The 13,358-nt window shown below is 45.0% G+C and overlaps 1 protein-coding gene across 2 annotated transcripts in view; it reads left to right on the top strand.

The window, feature by feature from the left end:
- The first annotated feature begins 892 nt into the window (after positions 1-892).
- Positions 893-13,358, top strand: part of ZC2HC1A (zinc finger C2HC-type containing 1A) — a 40,892-nt gene continuing 28,426 nt past the window's right edge. For both annotated transcript variants that reach the window (XM_060243605.1, XM_060243604.1), the window contains exon 1: positions 893-1,062. In XM_060243605.1, coding sequence (XP_060099588.1) covers positions 1,047-1,062 — 16 coding nt within the window. In that variant the 5' untranslated portion in view covers positions 893-1,046. The remainder of the gene's footprint in view (positions 1,063-13,358) is intronic.

Here is a 13,358-nt window from a genome sequence, read left to right as displayed (position 1 = left end):
TAGATGCAGGCCCATAGCTAACCAGGGGCCCATGGGGCCAGGCCCCCTGACAGTTGGGGGGGGGCCCTCTTCCCAGTCTTTCCCTCTCTTCTGTGCAATTTAAATTGGGTGGGAGGGGCACCCAGGAGCAGCTGCTGCCCCTCCCAAGCCATTTAAAGGGCCCACAAATCAGCTGATTGGTGGGGTCCAAATAGCATGGGAAGGGTGATAGGAGCAGTCACCAGCCTCCTGAATTATTTAAATGGCCCCCTCCCCTCATGGCCCCTAGCTAAGGGGCTGGTTAGGTGGTGATTGGAAAGGAAAGGATGCAAGGAAAGGGCGGGGCCTTTCAAGGAAAGTTAATAGGAAACACTGAGGAAGGAGAAAATGAGATGCTCCCTGGTCCCTTGCCTGTATAATTAGATTTTCTGCTTTCCAGTGGTGTGGCAGGAAGATCTCTGGGGCATGATCTTTCGGCTTCTTTGTCAGCCTGTCAGTATTGCAACGAACCCTAAGAGGCCTATTTGTTTTGTTTCTGAGCCCAGTCCTGTACCATGATCTTATGTGTACGGACGGTATTCATTCAACAGGTGAAGCTTTCCACACCAATGCATATGCAGGCCTGGAAAACTACCTTGAATTTCTGCTCGTCTTGTCTTGCTGCTGTTAAAGCTTCGCCGGAGGGGGGGGGGGAGTGTGGAGGAAAGCTGGCCATCCCAGCCTCTTGAAACAGAGGGAAGGACCACCGAAAGGACTGAGAAATATGGGCTAGAACTTCTAGAAGGCGTAAAGAACGTCGATGCAAAGGCACGAGGGAGCTGAACCATACCCAAGCCGCCCGGGGCATAAGCAAAACGACCCCTGTCTTGCAGAACGCCGCCAAAGCCAGCCCAACCCATCTCCTCCGCACTGCGCGCCGTGCCGCCCAGCTCTCCACTCCTCCTTGCGCTAAGAAGCCAATGGGCGCGGGGGATGTTAGTGGCGGGGAGGTGGCCATGTTGCTACAGCAGCGGCCGCACTTGCCTGGGCGGCCGGGAGTAGGAGCTTGAGGGTCGCTTTCGCACGCCATGGAGGGGCTGGACGGTAAGGGTGGAGAGAGAGGGAGGCAGGCAGGCAGGCGGTGGCCCCGCTGGCTGTGGAGGAAGGGCGTCCGACAGACGCAGCTTGGCCGGGAAGACAAGAAGGGTCGGCAGAGCCTTTGTATTTAGATGTGAGGGAGGGGGAGATTGAGGGGCGGTGAGCCCGAGAAAAAGGGGAGTCGCTACGAGGCTGAGGCCGGCGGCGGGCGAACGACGTCGACCTCTATTTTTTTCTGTGGAAAGGACTGGGTTTGGGAGGCGGATAGCCTCAGCCCTTACACAAAAAGAATGCTACTCTTCATCTGTTTCCCTTTGTTCGGGGGCGGTGTCGGCGTGTGCTGCTTTTGCGGGTTCAATATCCCACACCCTCCTCCCTCTCCCTGTCACTCCCTATTAACAGAAGCCGTAGCCAAGAGGCTGGGCTGCGTCTCAGACTGTTGTGGGGCGCGGTGTGTGTGTGTGTGTTACATGAGTGAAATGTGTTAGGATGAAATTCAAAGCGTTGAGGATGGGGTGGGTAGGTAGTCCAGCGACAGGCCCTTCGTTTTGTGGTGGACGTGTGTCACTGAAGCTAGATGCAGAACCTTTTTCTTTTTAAAAAATCGGTTTTCTAAACCTGATTAGATTTTAAGGGTATTTTCAAGAGTGATGCTAGGATTATTTATTTATTATGTCTGGAATGCATTACTGTCATGACTACAGGACCGGAAAGGATAAGAACCATTTTTAAAGCAACTGTTCTAGCCAGTGTAGGTTTTGTATTTCAATTACAGATGTGAAAAATGCAAAGGAAAGCAAGCAAACGAAGGAAAAACAACTTCAGTGTCATTTGCGGGAAAAGACCGAAACCTTTTATACTTGGAATGAGACCATGGCTGGCTTAAGATATCTTCCCCTGTGATGGAGTGGGGTTTGGCCAGGCTGCCTTGGCATGGCAGCATTCTTTCATTCCAGACCAATGACCTTTTATGGCTAACCTTGGCTGTTCAGTTTTAGAGTTCTTTGCTTTCTTGTTCGCATTTTTGTATACACAAATTAAACTGTGGTTAATAGTTTAACCCTATTTCATTGTCAATATTCTTGCATTCTTATGCAGTATGTGTATGTGCTATAATAAAACTTTGAAATTACAGACGCTAATCCATGTGACTTGTGGGGAGGGGATAAAAATTACTCATGTGTCCCTTTAGAACAGGGGTGGCCAAACTTGCTTAATGTAAGAGACTCATAGAATAAATGTCAGGTGTTTGAGAGCTGCAAGACATGAACAAATATCACACACACATCTTTATTAAAACTCACAGAAAAATAAAATACATATGTATGCACTTTACAACACAACCATGCTACAAGGAGACATTTTAAAAAACAAAAGCTGGGAATAGCTGTCCCCATAAAACCAGCGTAGGGAAAGGTTAGGGAATTATTTTTTAGCATCAGTGTGAGAAGGAAACACACATATACCATATAAATCAGTGGCCACCGCTTGCATCATTATGCATCTCTCTCTTTTCTTGACACCAAGGTTAGTAAATAGATCTCCCACAAGAGCTATGAAACTAAGGAGGAACCCTGTGCTGCCCTTTTAAATTCTGTTTCTCCTTCCAGTGGCTCCCTTGGCTCTTGCACGTTTTCCCCACTCTAGGCGACCTGTGGGGTGGATAAGCGCTTGCAAGCCTGACTATTTTCCTCTCGTTCCCCACTTCACACATGGCAGAAGTAGTGATCTGCCTATGGGTCAGTGCTCAGAGGATGACTGAAGTCCCAATGCTAAGCACACTTACTTCAGAGTAAACTTGCATTAAGTTCCTCCTCAACCTCCAGGAGCTGCGCATTATGTGTGAAAGAGTAGCATGTGGCTCCCAAGCCACAGTTTGGCCACCCCTGCTTTAGAACTACTGGAGTTGTTGGAGAGCTGCTTAAACCCCTCATTGGAATGAGTGTGCAGTGAAGGACTGAAGCTAGTGTACTTTAAGTTACAGAAGTGCTTCTGCAAGTAACTTTTTGTTTAAAACTACATTAAAATGTATATGAGGGCCTATTTCTGTGAAACACGAGAGTTCCTGGATTCTTCTCATTTAGATCTGTCATGAAAATAAAAATGTGCATGATTTTTAGAATCTATTAATATTTGCCTAGGAACAAAAGCAAGAAAAGTTATGACAGTGATGGTTAAAAACTATTAGATAGGCTGTTTATTAGTGGCATGCTGCCTACATTATATTTAGTAGTCCAGCTGTTAAATTACAGTTTTTAGGTACTCTTGTGTAGGGTTGAACATGGAACATTAGTCTTCAATTACTAATCAGTATACTGGCAATAATGTAAAGAATAAGATTCTAATAAAGTTTTTTAAAAAATAATTTGAAAGCTACGTTATAATAACTATACTTAAAACAATCCAGGTTGAACTATTACTCTCAATAGCAACAGTCTGTCTGGCTATCTGGTTTTGAAATCATCTATTAGTGGTGTATTGGGCTAGTACATTGCAAAAACATTGTCCTTGTTGGCAATCAGTAAATATACATCCTCCCTCCCCCCCCCCCCGAAAAAAGTGTCATATTTTTTACTTTCTTTGTGTGGTTCTTGATGTTACATGAAGAAAATGTTACTTTTAGATTTTTGCGGTGCTAATGACCTCCTTCCTATTGCCTGTTTGAATAATTTCAGACTAGTCGATTCCCCAAAAGGCTTGTAGAAGTTTTGTGTTTATACTCAAAAGGCAACATGAGACCCAAGAAGCTTAGATTTCTATAAATCTCAAGACATGGTTAGTCTTGTAAAGTTACTCCACAGTGAGCTTAGAATGGAGTAAATCTGTGTAAGACTGTACTACAAATACGGTTTTACTTTGTATAGTCAGATATGTTCCATATATGCAGAGGATAATATGCAGAATGTACTATTCTCTTTCAAGTTTGTTTGTAGCTATTTTTAAAATTATTAATGGCTATTTCGGTACCAGTTAATGCAGGAACTCAAACCTATATATCTTTCTCCCTAAACTGTTATTTTAAAGACTGAGATGAAACCAACCTTAATAAAAAGTAAAGACCATGAATTTGAATAAATGTTTCATAATAAACACTGATGTTTTAGAAACCTTTGAATTAAGACTTTCAGGATTTGAACCCACACACTTAGGAATTTAACCCTATGTGTTTGCAAATCACTTGCCATTCAGCCGAACTTTGCTATCAGGCCAGTGTAGAACAGCCTAATGTCGTTCAGACTTCAGCTGTGTTTCAAGCACAAAGCAAGAATTTAAGGATCATAATAGGGGCTGCAGCCACACATACTAAATAATGCACTTTCAGTCCACTTTCCAATTGGATATTGCCAGTTCACACAGTAAAATCCAGCTGAAAAGTGCATTATTTAGTGTGTGATCATGGCCTCATGCAGCTTAGACCAGTTGCAGGTTTCAAATACTTTTTAAAATTCATAAACATATATATAATTAATCATTTTACAAGTGGGAAATACTGACAGTTAATCCATATACGATCGTCAGTAATCATGTCATTGTAAAGCCTTATTTTATATTGGTCTCTAAAATATTATTTTGTATAACTGTTGTTTGTACTGCTTTGTTGCTGTAAGGGTTGCTTAGTGCCTAGGCAATGTCTCTGCTCTCTTGAATAGACAATGTGGGTCCATTCAGTGTGGCTGTGACCTAGGATCAAGAATAGACTGCTTGTATGGAACATTTGCCCCAGAAATGTTCAAAATAAATATCATACAGTGGAATTGCTGAAGCTACATCATTTTCTGAACCAAGGCTACAGTAGAACTTTCAGTGTTTTAGGAGTAAAAAAAAAAAAATCCTGGCTTTTACCCACATAATATTTTCTTAGGATGTAGCTCAGCTTTATATTAGTGGAACTGTAAAATGAACAATTTTAGAATCTTTTCTGAGAGATGTAAAGGCCTGGTTAAAAATACTTGAAATATTTAGAAGAAAAAAATATTTTTGTTCTAGTTTTTCCAAAGGTTGCTTTGCTGCCCCTCTCCAACAGGGAAACACCCCCTTCTCCCTAAGAGGCGGAGGACATCTTGGGTGATTCCCACCGTCCAATCAGGGAGGCAGGAATCTTAAAATCTTCCTCTTCCTGTGGCTGTGGGAACCACCCCTTGCTCAATTCCTTTCCTGCCTCGACAGGGAGAGCAAGTTGTTAGGATAGGCTCCTATCCCTTTATCTATTGAATTTAAATAATAATAATACCTTCCTATTTCTTTACCTTTCCCTTTTCTTTCAACTAATTCCACTTGTCTTCCTCCTTTTTTCCTCTGATTCTTTTTTTCCCCACCCTCAACTCTTGAGGAGAACTGTGCCACGGCGGCCTCAGGCTTTAGAGAAGAAGCCGTGGCGCGAAGAGGAGACAAATGGAGCACCATCCGAAGGATGACTTCATGGAGGACGACCCTGCTCCAGGCGCTTGGTGCGGGGCCGAAAGAACGCCTTCCGGAGCCGGCATGACCTCTGGGCTTGTGGCGGCTGCCCGCAACGTGCCCTGTAGGGGCGATCAGCAAACGAGTGGACATAAACGGTGCTGGTCTTCCCCAGCCGTGAAAGAGGTGCGAACTTCAGGAACCCTTCCCGGGTCCGGCGGCCATCTTGAGGAGCTCAAAAGGGCGCAAAACGGGGCCGACCAGCGGCGATGCACTAGTGAGCAGCAGGGGCTCACTGATGGCAACCTCCAGTCGGGAGACTTCGACCACGAAGATGCCCAGTCCGGTCTGGACGACGCACAGACCTGCCAGCCCCAACGGGGGCCAGGTAACGTACCCATGATGGGGTCTTCCTTTATTTCAGAGTTTTTAGAGTCCATTAAGCAGACTGTGGGTGCTGCAGTCAGGGCAGCTTCTCATAGGAGACCATGCCCCTCTAGTTCACATTCTTCTTCCAGGTCACCCTCCCCGAAGAGAACCAGGGATCGAGCCTGGCTTACTAAGGCACAAAAGAAGACGCTAGTCAGTGATCACTTGGAGAGTGAGAGATCTCTCGATGGGGGTCAATCTGAGGACTCATATGGGGGAGATCGATGAGGAGATAGAGAACATTACAGTTCCTTTACGATTTTTCAAAGCAGAAGAGTACCAACCCCTCTTGGCTAAGGTGCTGGCAGCGTTAGACCTTTATGTTTCTCCTGAGGAGCAGGAAACCACCAACCTCCTCACTAATCCAAAAAATAAACCCAAGGGGAACACTTGAGTTCTTTCCCCAGTACCAGTCTGTGGATAAGGTTTTTCCTTTTCCGGAGTTCTTCGAACACCAGTTAAAATCTGAGTGGGCTAAGCCAAGTGCTAGCAGACAAGTCCCTAAGTTTGTTAAGAAGCTGTATGACTTGCCTTCCTTTGCTAATGTTGAAGGTACCGTTGGTTGATGCTCTAGTCGCAGCTCTGCAGTCTCATGGGCTGCTAGCCGAGGATGGTCATGGCTCGGTCCGAGACAACTGGGACAGAAAGATCGACCTGGCTTTGAAGAGGAGCCATGAAGCCACGGCCTTAGCCATTAAGGCGTCTGCCACAAACTCTATAGTATCTCGAGCAGCAATCGTCTGGATACGACGCCTAGCTCAACTGTTACCCGATGCAGATAAGAGGATTCTTGAAGGCACCAACAGGCTTCTTAGGGCAGCAGAATTTTCTGCATATGCCTCCCTAGATTAACTTACCTTCTCCGCCAGAGCGATGGCTTCAACCACAGTAGCAAAGAGGGGTTTATGGCTTTGGGCCTGGCTGGCAGACATCCATTCAAAGTCGATAGTTTCTGCCTACCCTTTTCAAGGTGAAAAGCTGTTTGGAGACGCCCTGGACAAGATTCTGGTGGAGACGCGAGACAAGAAGAAGGCCATGCCTAAGTATCTGAGACGTCCTGATAGAAGGGGTTTTGGATCTGTCTCCTTTCGTGCTTCCACCAGCAACTCCAAATCTAAACAGGACTATAGAAAATCATCCTGGAGACAGCCCAGACAAAACTTCCGCAAAAACTTTTCTAACCCACGGTTTCAGAGAAACCAGCCCGACGGGTCGGACAAGTCCGAGAGGAGTTCCAAGCCCAATAAGGCCTGACTGGGACTCCATCCTAGTAGGGGGTTGCCTGTTACATTTTCACCAGGCTTGGGTGACCTCACAGGCCGATTCCTGGACTCTGGAAACTGTATCTTGGGGCTATGCAATAGAGTTCAAAGAACCCCTTTGGATCGTTTCCTCATATCTCCTCTTCGATCAAACCCGGCGCGAAGAGACATCACCTTCAAAGCGATATACCATCTATTAGAGATTGCTGCAATAGAACAGGTGCCATCGAAGCAGAGATGTCAAGGTGTTTACTCAATTTTTTTCACGGTCCCCAAGAAGAACGGGGACTGGAGGGCAATTTTGGATTTAAAGTTTTTGAACAGGAACATCAAACTATGCCATTTTCGAATGGAGTCCATCAAATCCATAACGGAGGCCTTCAACATCAACATTACATGTCATCCCTGGATCTAACAGAGGCTTGTCTTCACATCCTGATTCTACCGGCACACCGCAGGTTCCTTCGCTTCTGTGTGGACAGGTCTCACTTCCAATTCAGAGCCCTGCCCTTCGGCCTGGCAACTGCACTGAGAGTGTTCACCAAGGTATTGTTGAATCTGATAGCACACCTCAGGCAGAAGGGAATACACGTGCATCTGTACCTCAACGATCTGTTGATAAGGTCCGCGTCGAGGAAGTGCACGGAGTGGGATGTTCGACACACTATCAGTTGCCTTCAACAACACGGCTTTATAATCAATCTGCCCAAGAGTCATCTACGCCCGTCGCAGAGATTGGAGCACCTGGGCATGGTCATCGATACAAACCTGAATTCTATTTTTCTTCCAGAGGACAAGATATTAAAGACCAAGACCTTGGTACAACAAATGGTTCGAGAGTCATTGTCGTCTCTTCAGACCTTGGCAAGGCTCATGGGTCTGCTGATTTCAAACCTCAAGGCGATTCAGTGGGGACGTTTTCATACCAGGTCGTTACAGATGTTTCTACGCCCTTACCAGTTCCAGATCATGGAGAAGCATGCCATGTCGTTGACGGTGCCCATGAATGTCCAGGAGAGTCTACTTTGGTGGACCAAAGACACCAATCTATGCCAGGAGAAAATCTACTATGTGGAGAAAGAGATACAACTATTCTCCGACGCCAGCCTCTCAGGTTGGGGGGGTGACCCTCAACGAGATACCCATGCAGGGCCAGTGGACGCCCAAGGAGTCAAACCTCCCGATCAACCTCCTAGAGCTTCGGGCCATTTGTTTAGCATTGCTGCATTTCCAGGACCAGGTGACTGGACAGCATATTCTGGTCCGGACGGACAAAATAGCAGCAAAAGCATATCTAAACAATCAAGGAGGATCCATGTCCAGTTCCCTCCACAAGGCTGCCATGAAACTGTTCGGATGGGCGGAAGACCATCTGAAATCAGTCAGGGCAGAGCATATCAAGGGGGTCTGCAATATCAAAGCAGATTGGCTCAGCCGAGAGAGCATTCAATCGGGGGAGTGGTCCCTCAACAAGACTCTATTTCAGAAGGTAGTGGAACACTTCGGTCCACCAATTTTGGATCTCTTTGCCTCCTATCAGAATCACCAACTACCATGGTTTTTCACGAGGTACTTCCACAGTCAGGTGGAGTCCACAGACGCCCTAACGTCTCCCTGGCTGCAAGGTCTTCTGTATGCCTTTCCTCCAATTCCGATCATTCCGAAATTACTCAGAAGAATCATACTGTTCAGAGCCGAGGTCCTTCTGGTTGCTCCCCGGTGGCCTCAACGTCCTTGGTTTTCATCAATCCATCAGATGTCGATAGAGGAACCATTTCATCTACCAATTTGGCCAGACATGCTGTTTCAGGGCCCGGTTTGCCACCCACATCCAGACTGGCTGAGAGTGACCGTGTGGAGGTTGAGAGGAGATCGTTTCTAGGCTTGGGCTACACAAGTGAAGTAATGAACACCATTTTAGCTTCCAGGCAGGAGCCCACTACACGGATTTACAACATGTCATGGAAGGCCTTTCACAGGTGGTGCCGGAGAAAGAGTGTGGACCCACTACATCCTACAATTCCTAAAGTTCTCCAATTTCTTCAGGGCGGCCTTCATTCCGGCCTGAAGCTGGCTACCCTTAGGTGCCAAGTCGCAGCCTTATCTTCTGTACTCCAGCAGATAGATGACGTAAAACTGTCATCATATCCTCATATCTGATTTCTTAGGGGAGCTTCTATGAGTTCTTCCCCACAAGTTCATCGTTTTCCTACTTGGTGGCTGAATCCAGTGCTCTCAGCATTAACAAACCCACCATTTGAACCTTTAATGTCAGTTCTATTAAAAATGATGCGTATGAAGACTATCTTTTTGGTGGCAATAACATCGGCTAGAAGGGTTTCTGAGCTCGGAGCCCTGTCTGTTAAGTGGGAGCTGTGTGTATTTCACAAGGACAAATTTGTGCTCTACCCGGACCCTACCTTTCAACCGAAGGTTTCGTCTAAATTTCACAAGAGCCAGGAAATTAATTTGCCATCCTTTTGCCCGGATTCTAAGCACCACAAGGAGCGCACATGGCATACTCTGGATGTATGTAGGGCAGTCAAGATATACCTTATCAGAACTGAACCTATTCGTAAGTCAGATTCTATGTTTATTAACATAGCAGCTCCCAGGTTGGGCCAGAAGATGTCCAAGTCAGCCATTAGTTATGCCATTAAACAGTGGATAACAGAAGCATACAAGGCATTGCATCTCAAGGTACCCACAGGGATTACTGCGGCGACCAATGCCACTTTTAACAAGAACGCCTCTGTTGAAGAAGTGTGTAAAGCAGCTACGTGGTCTTCCATTTCCACATTTATTTGCCACTTCAAATTGAAAGCATACGCGTTGGCGGATGCAGCATTTGGTAGAGGAATCTTACATGTACTGCCTGAGTAGGGCGACCCCCCCCCCCGACTAACATACTGCTCTGGGAGTACCCAAGATGTCCTCTGCCTCTTAGGGAGAACGACCCTTGGCACTTACTGTGAGGGGTCCTTCTCCTAAGAGGATAGGAGGACATCTTGCCCTCCCTTCTATTGCCCTATCTGTTGGGCAGTATGTCTCTTTCCTGATGCAGCAGATAAGGATCCATGATCCACAGGCTGAAGACTACTGCAGAAGTGTGTATGATGATAGGACACTATTGAATAACAGTGTTACCAAGTTTTAACTTGCTATCTAAATATTTATTTATTTATGGGACTTTTCTTCTGCCCTGCAAGTGGGCTCAGGACAGCTCACAACCAATATTCCCTCTAAGCTATGGAGTCTTGTGAGCAAAAATTCTACTTTGTGAGCTACTGGCATTAAAGTTGTGAGCTGCTGCATAAATTAGTTTGCTCTAGGGCCATTTTTCCTGAGCTGAGACAAAAATGTGTGAGTTGGAAGCTAAAAAATTGTGAGCTAGCTCACACTAACTCAGCTTAGAAGGAACATTGCTCACAACATGTCATCCAACACTAAAACCATAATTACAGTAATTAAAGCAACCAATTAAAACATAAGTAACAATTAAAATTGATCTGGACCCATGCCCCTCCTGGCTAATTAAAGCTTGCCAGGAGGAGCTAAGATGTCCTATACGGGACATCATAAATAGATCTCTTTTGGAGGGTCTTTTTCCAACCCCTCTGAAAGAGGCAGTGGTCCGCCCCCTCCTGAAAAAGGCTACATCAGATCCGGCCGAATTGGCGCATTACCGGCCGGTCTCAAACTTGCCCTTTTTGGGTAAAGTTATTGAGAGGGCTGTGGCGTTGCAGTTGCAGAGTTTTCTGGATGACACTTCCACCTTAGATCCTTTTCAGTCTGGCTTCTGCCTGGGCCACGGGACGGAGACAGTGTTGGTCGCCGTCATGGATGATCTCTGGTGACATCTGGATCGAGGCGGTGTGGCAGTATTGCTGTTGTTAGATCTATCGGCAGCGTTCGATATGGTCGATCACCAGCTGCTGACATGCCGCCTCGCCGACGCGAATTACCATCAAGCCATCTTGTATATACTGAGACGGTAGCACCTTTATACTGTTTTTAGATTAATGATTTTAATGTTAACTTATATATTGTATAATTTATATTGTTCTGTTTATTGACTGTATTATTTTGTTTTATTGTTATACCATGATATTTTATATCATGCCTTGTAAGCCGCCCTGAGCCTGCTTCGGCGGGGAAGGCGGGGTATAAATAAAAACATTATTATTATTATTTAAAATTAGTTAACTGATTTAAATACCTGCTGGCTGCACTGCAAATAGTTTCTTTTTTTCAGTGTTGCTGGGAAGGGCAGTGACACACTCTAACTAGAATACATCAGTCACTAATGCCCATGATGTAAATAGCGCCATGGGTCTCTCGAAACAGGGAAGGCCAAAGTTCTGTTATGTCTGCTGCCTCAGCCAAAGGCCTGGTGGAACAGCTCCATTTTATAGGCCCTGCAGAATACGTCCCACAGGGCCCTGATCTCAATCTGGAGCATGTTCTGCCAGGCCAGGTCAAGGTGAGGCAAATTTCTTTCAGGCCAGAGACTATTAAACAGTGTTGATCTGAAGAGTGCAAGGCCCTTCAGGGCATGTATGGGGAGAGATGGCCTCATAGGTATGGTGATCCTTTAGCCGCATAGGGCCTTGTAAGTTAACACCATAACCTTAAACCTGACATGATACTCAACCAGCAACCAGTGCAGCTGGCACAGCACTGGCTGAATGTGCGCTTGCACAGGCATCCCACTCAGCAGGCATGCTGCTGCATTTTGTATCAGCTGGAGCTTCCAGGTCTGGTTTAAGGGTAGGACCACTTATAGCAAGTTGTAGTAATCAAGCCTGGAAGTGAATGTTGCACGGATCACTGTTGCCAAGTCATGGGAGGAGATGTAAGGGACCAGTTGCCTGACCAGTCCTGTTATGACTGTATGAAACTCTGTTAAGCTAATACATTTACTTTCGTTTACTAGCACAAGTATTTTGTACTAAACAAGTTATTTGATGTCTGCCCTGAGAGGCAGCTTGGTGTAGTGGTTAAGTGTGCAGACTCTAATCTGGGAGAACCAAGTTTGATTCCCCACTCTTCTACATGCACCTGCTGAGTGACCTTGGGTCAGTCACGGTTCTTGAAAGAGCTCTCTTAGCCCCACCTTCCTCACAGTTTATTTATTTATTTTATTCCATTTATATCCCGCCCTCCCCGCTGAGGTGGGCTCAGGGCGGCTTACATAGACATGCGTATGCATGAGTAGACATAGTAATGTGATGAGAAAACCATAAAAACAGAATAGTATAAAAACATAAAATACATTTCGGTGCTATGATATTAGCGTGGGGAGGGAAGGGAAAGGAAACCACTGTGAGACCCTGAGTGAAAACTGGTTATAAATCTAGTCTCTTCTCTATTTTCTATTTTCATATTTTTACTGCCTCTCATATAGCAAAAATAAAGATATAGGTACAGCAGTTTTTAAATCTTGCTCTCTCTTCAGTATTTAAAGTTATGATTATAGAAAATTAAGATATTTAAACGTTTGAATTTGTAAATATACCAAATAGTTAATTTTATATGCTAAATTATGATTGCATAAATGATGCCCTTTATATTGCTAATACAGTAAAGGCGGTATACAGTTATTAAGACAGTAAGCATTGAATAGATAAATAAAATACAGCCCCCGAATATGCAGAGATTTTTTGAGGTCTTGCACTGGTAATATTCATGGTGCAGTACATCTGTTATGTAAGGTATTGCTTAGCTTGACAAGGATTTCGCACTGATGTAAGGCTAATGCAATATTAATGTTAATCAACATACAAGTAGATGGCAAATTTCATTGGAAATGTAGACTGCATAACCATATAGATAAGAACCAACAATATGACTGATTCCACCCAGTCAGCATATCCATCCAGGGTTCTATGTCAATAAGCAACTTAGGAAAACTGAATGAGGTTCCAAAAAACAGAGAAAGTATAGTACCCACTGAGCAAATGGAACATGCCTCTTTAACAAGCAATAGTACCCATCAAACCACAACATCAGACACTATCTTTTAGTATGGGATTCCTGATCTACATTAAGAGGTCCAGCAATGGTTCAGCAGAATTTGCAGTAACCACAGTGCTAAATGCAGTCATATCACCGTCTGAGATCATACAATCTAATGTAGGACTGTTCATTGTACAACAGTGCACATGTGCATATATACCAAAGCATTATCTACAGCGCAAAAAGAATCAAACT

This window comes from Heteronotia binoei, chromosome 7 (genome assembly GCF_032191835.1).
Source record: "Heteronotia binoei isolate CCM8104 ecotype False Entrance Well chromosome 7, APGP_CSIRO_Hbin_v1, whole genome shotgun sequence".
NCBI classification, from domain to species: domain Eukaryota; kingdom Metazoa; phylum Chordata; class Lepidosauria; order Squamata; family Gekkonidae; genus Heteronotia; species Heteronotia binoei.
Note: the sequence above shows the minus strand (reverse complement) of the source record. Positions and strands in the feature narration are given on the sequence as shown.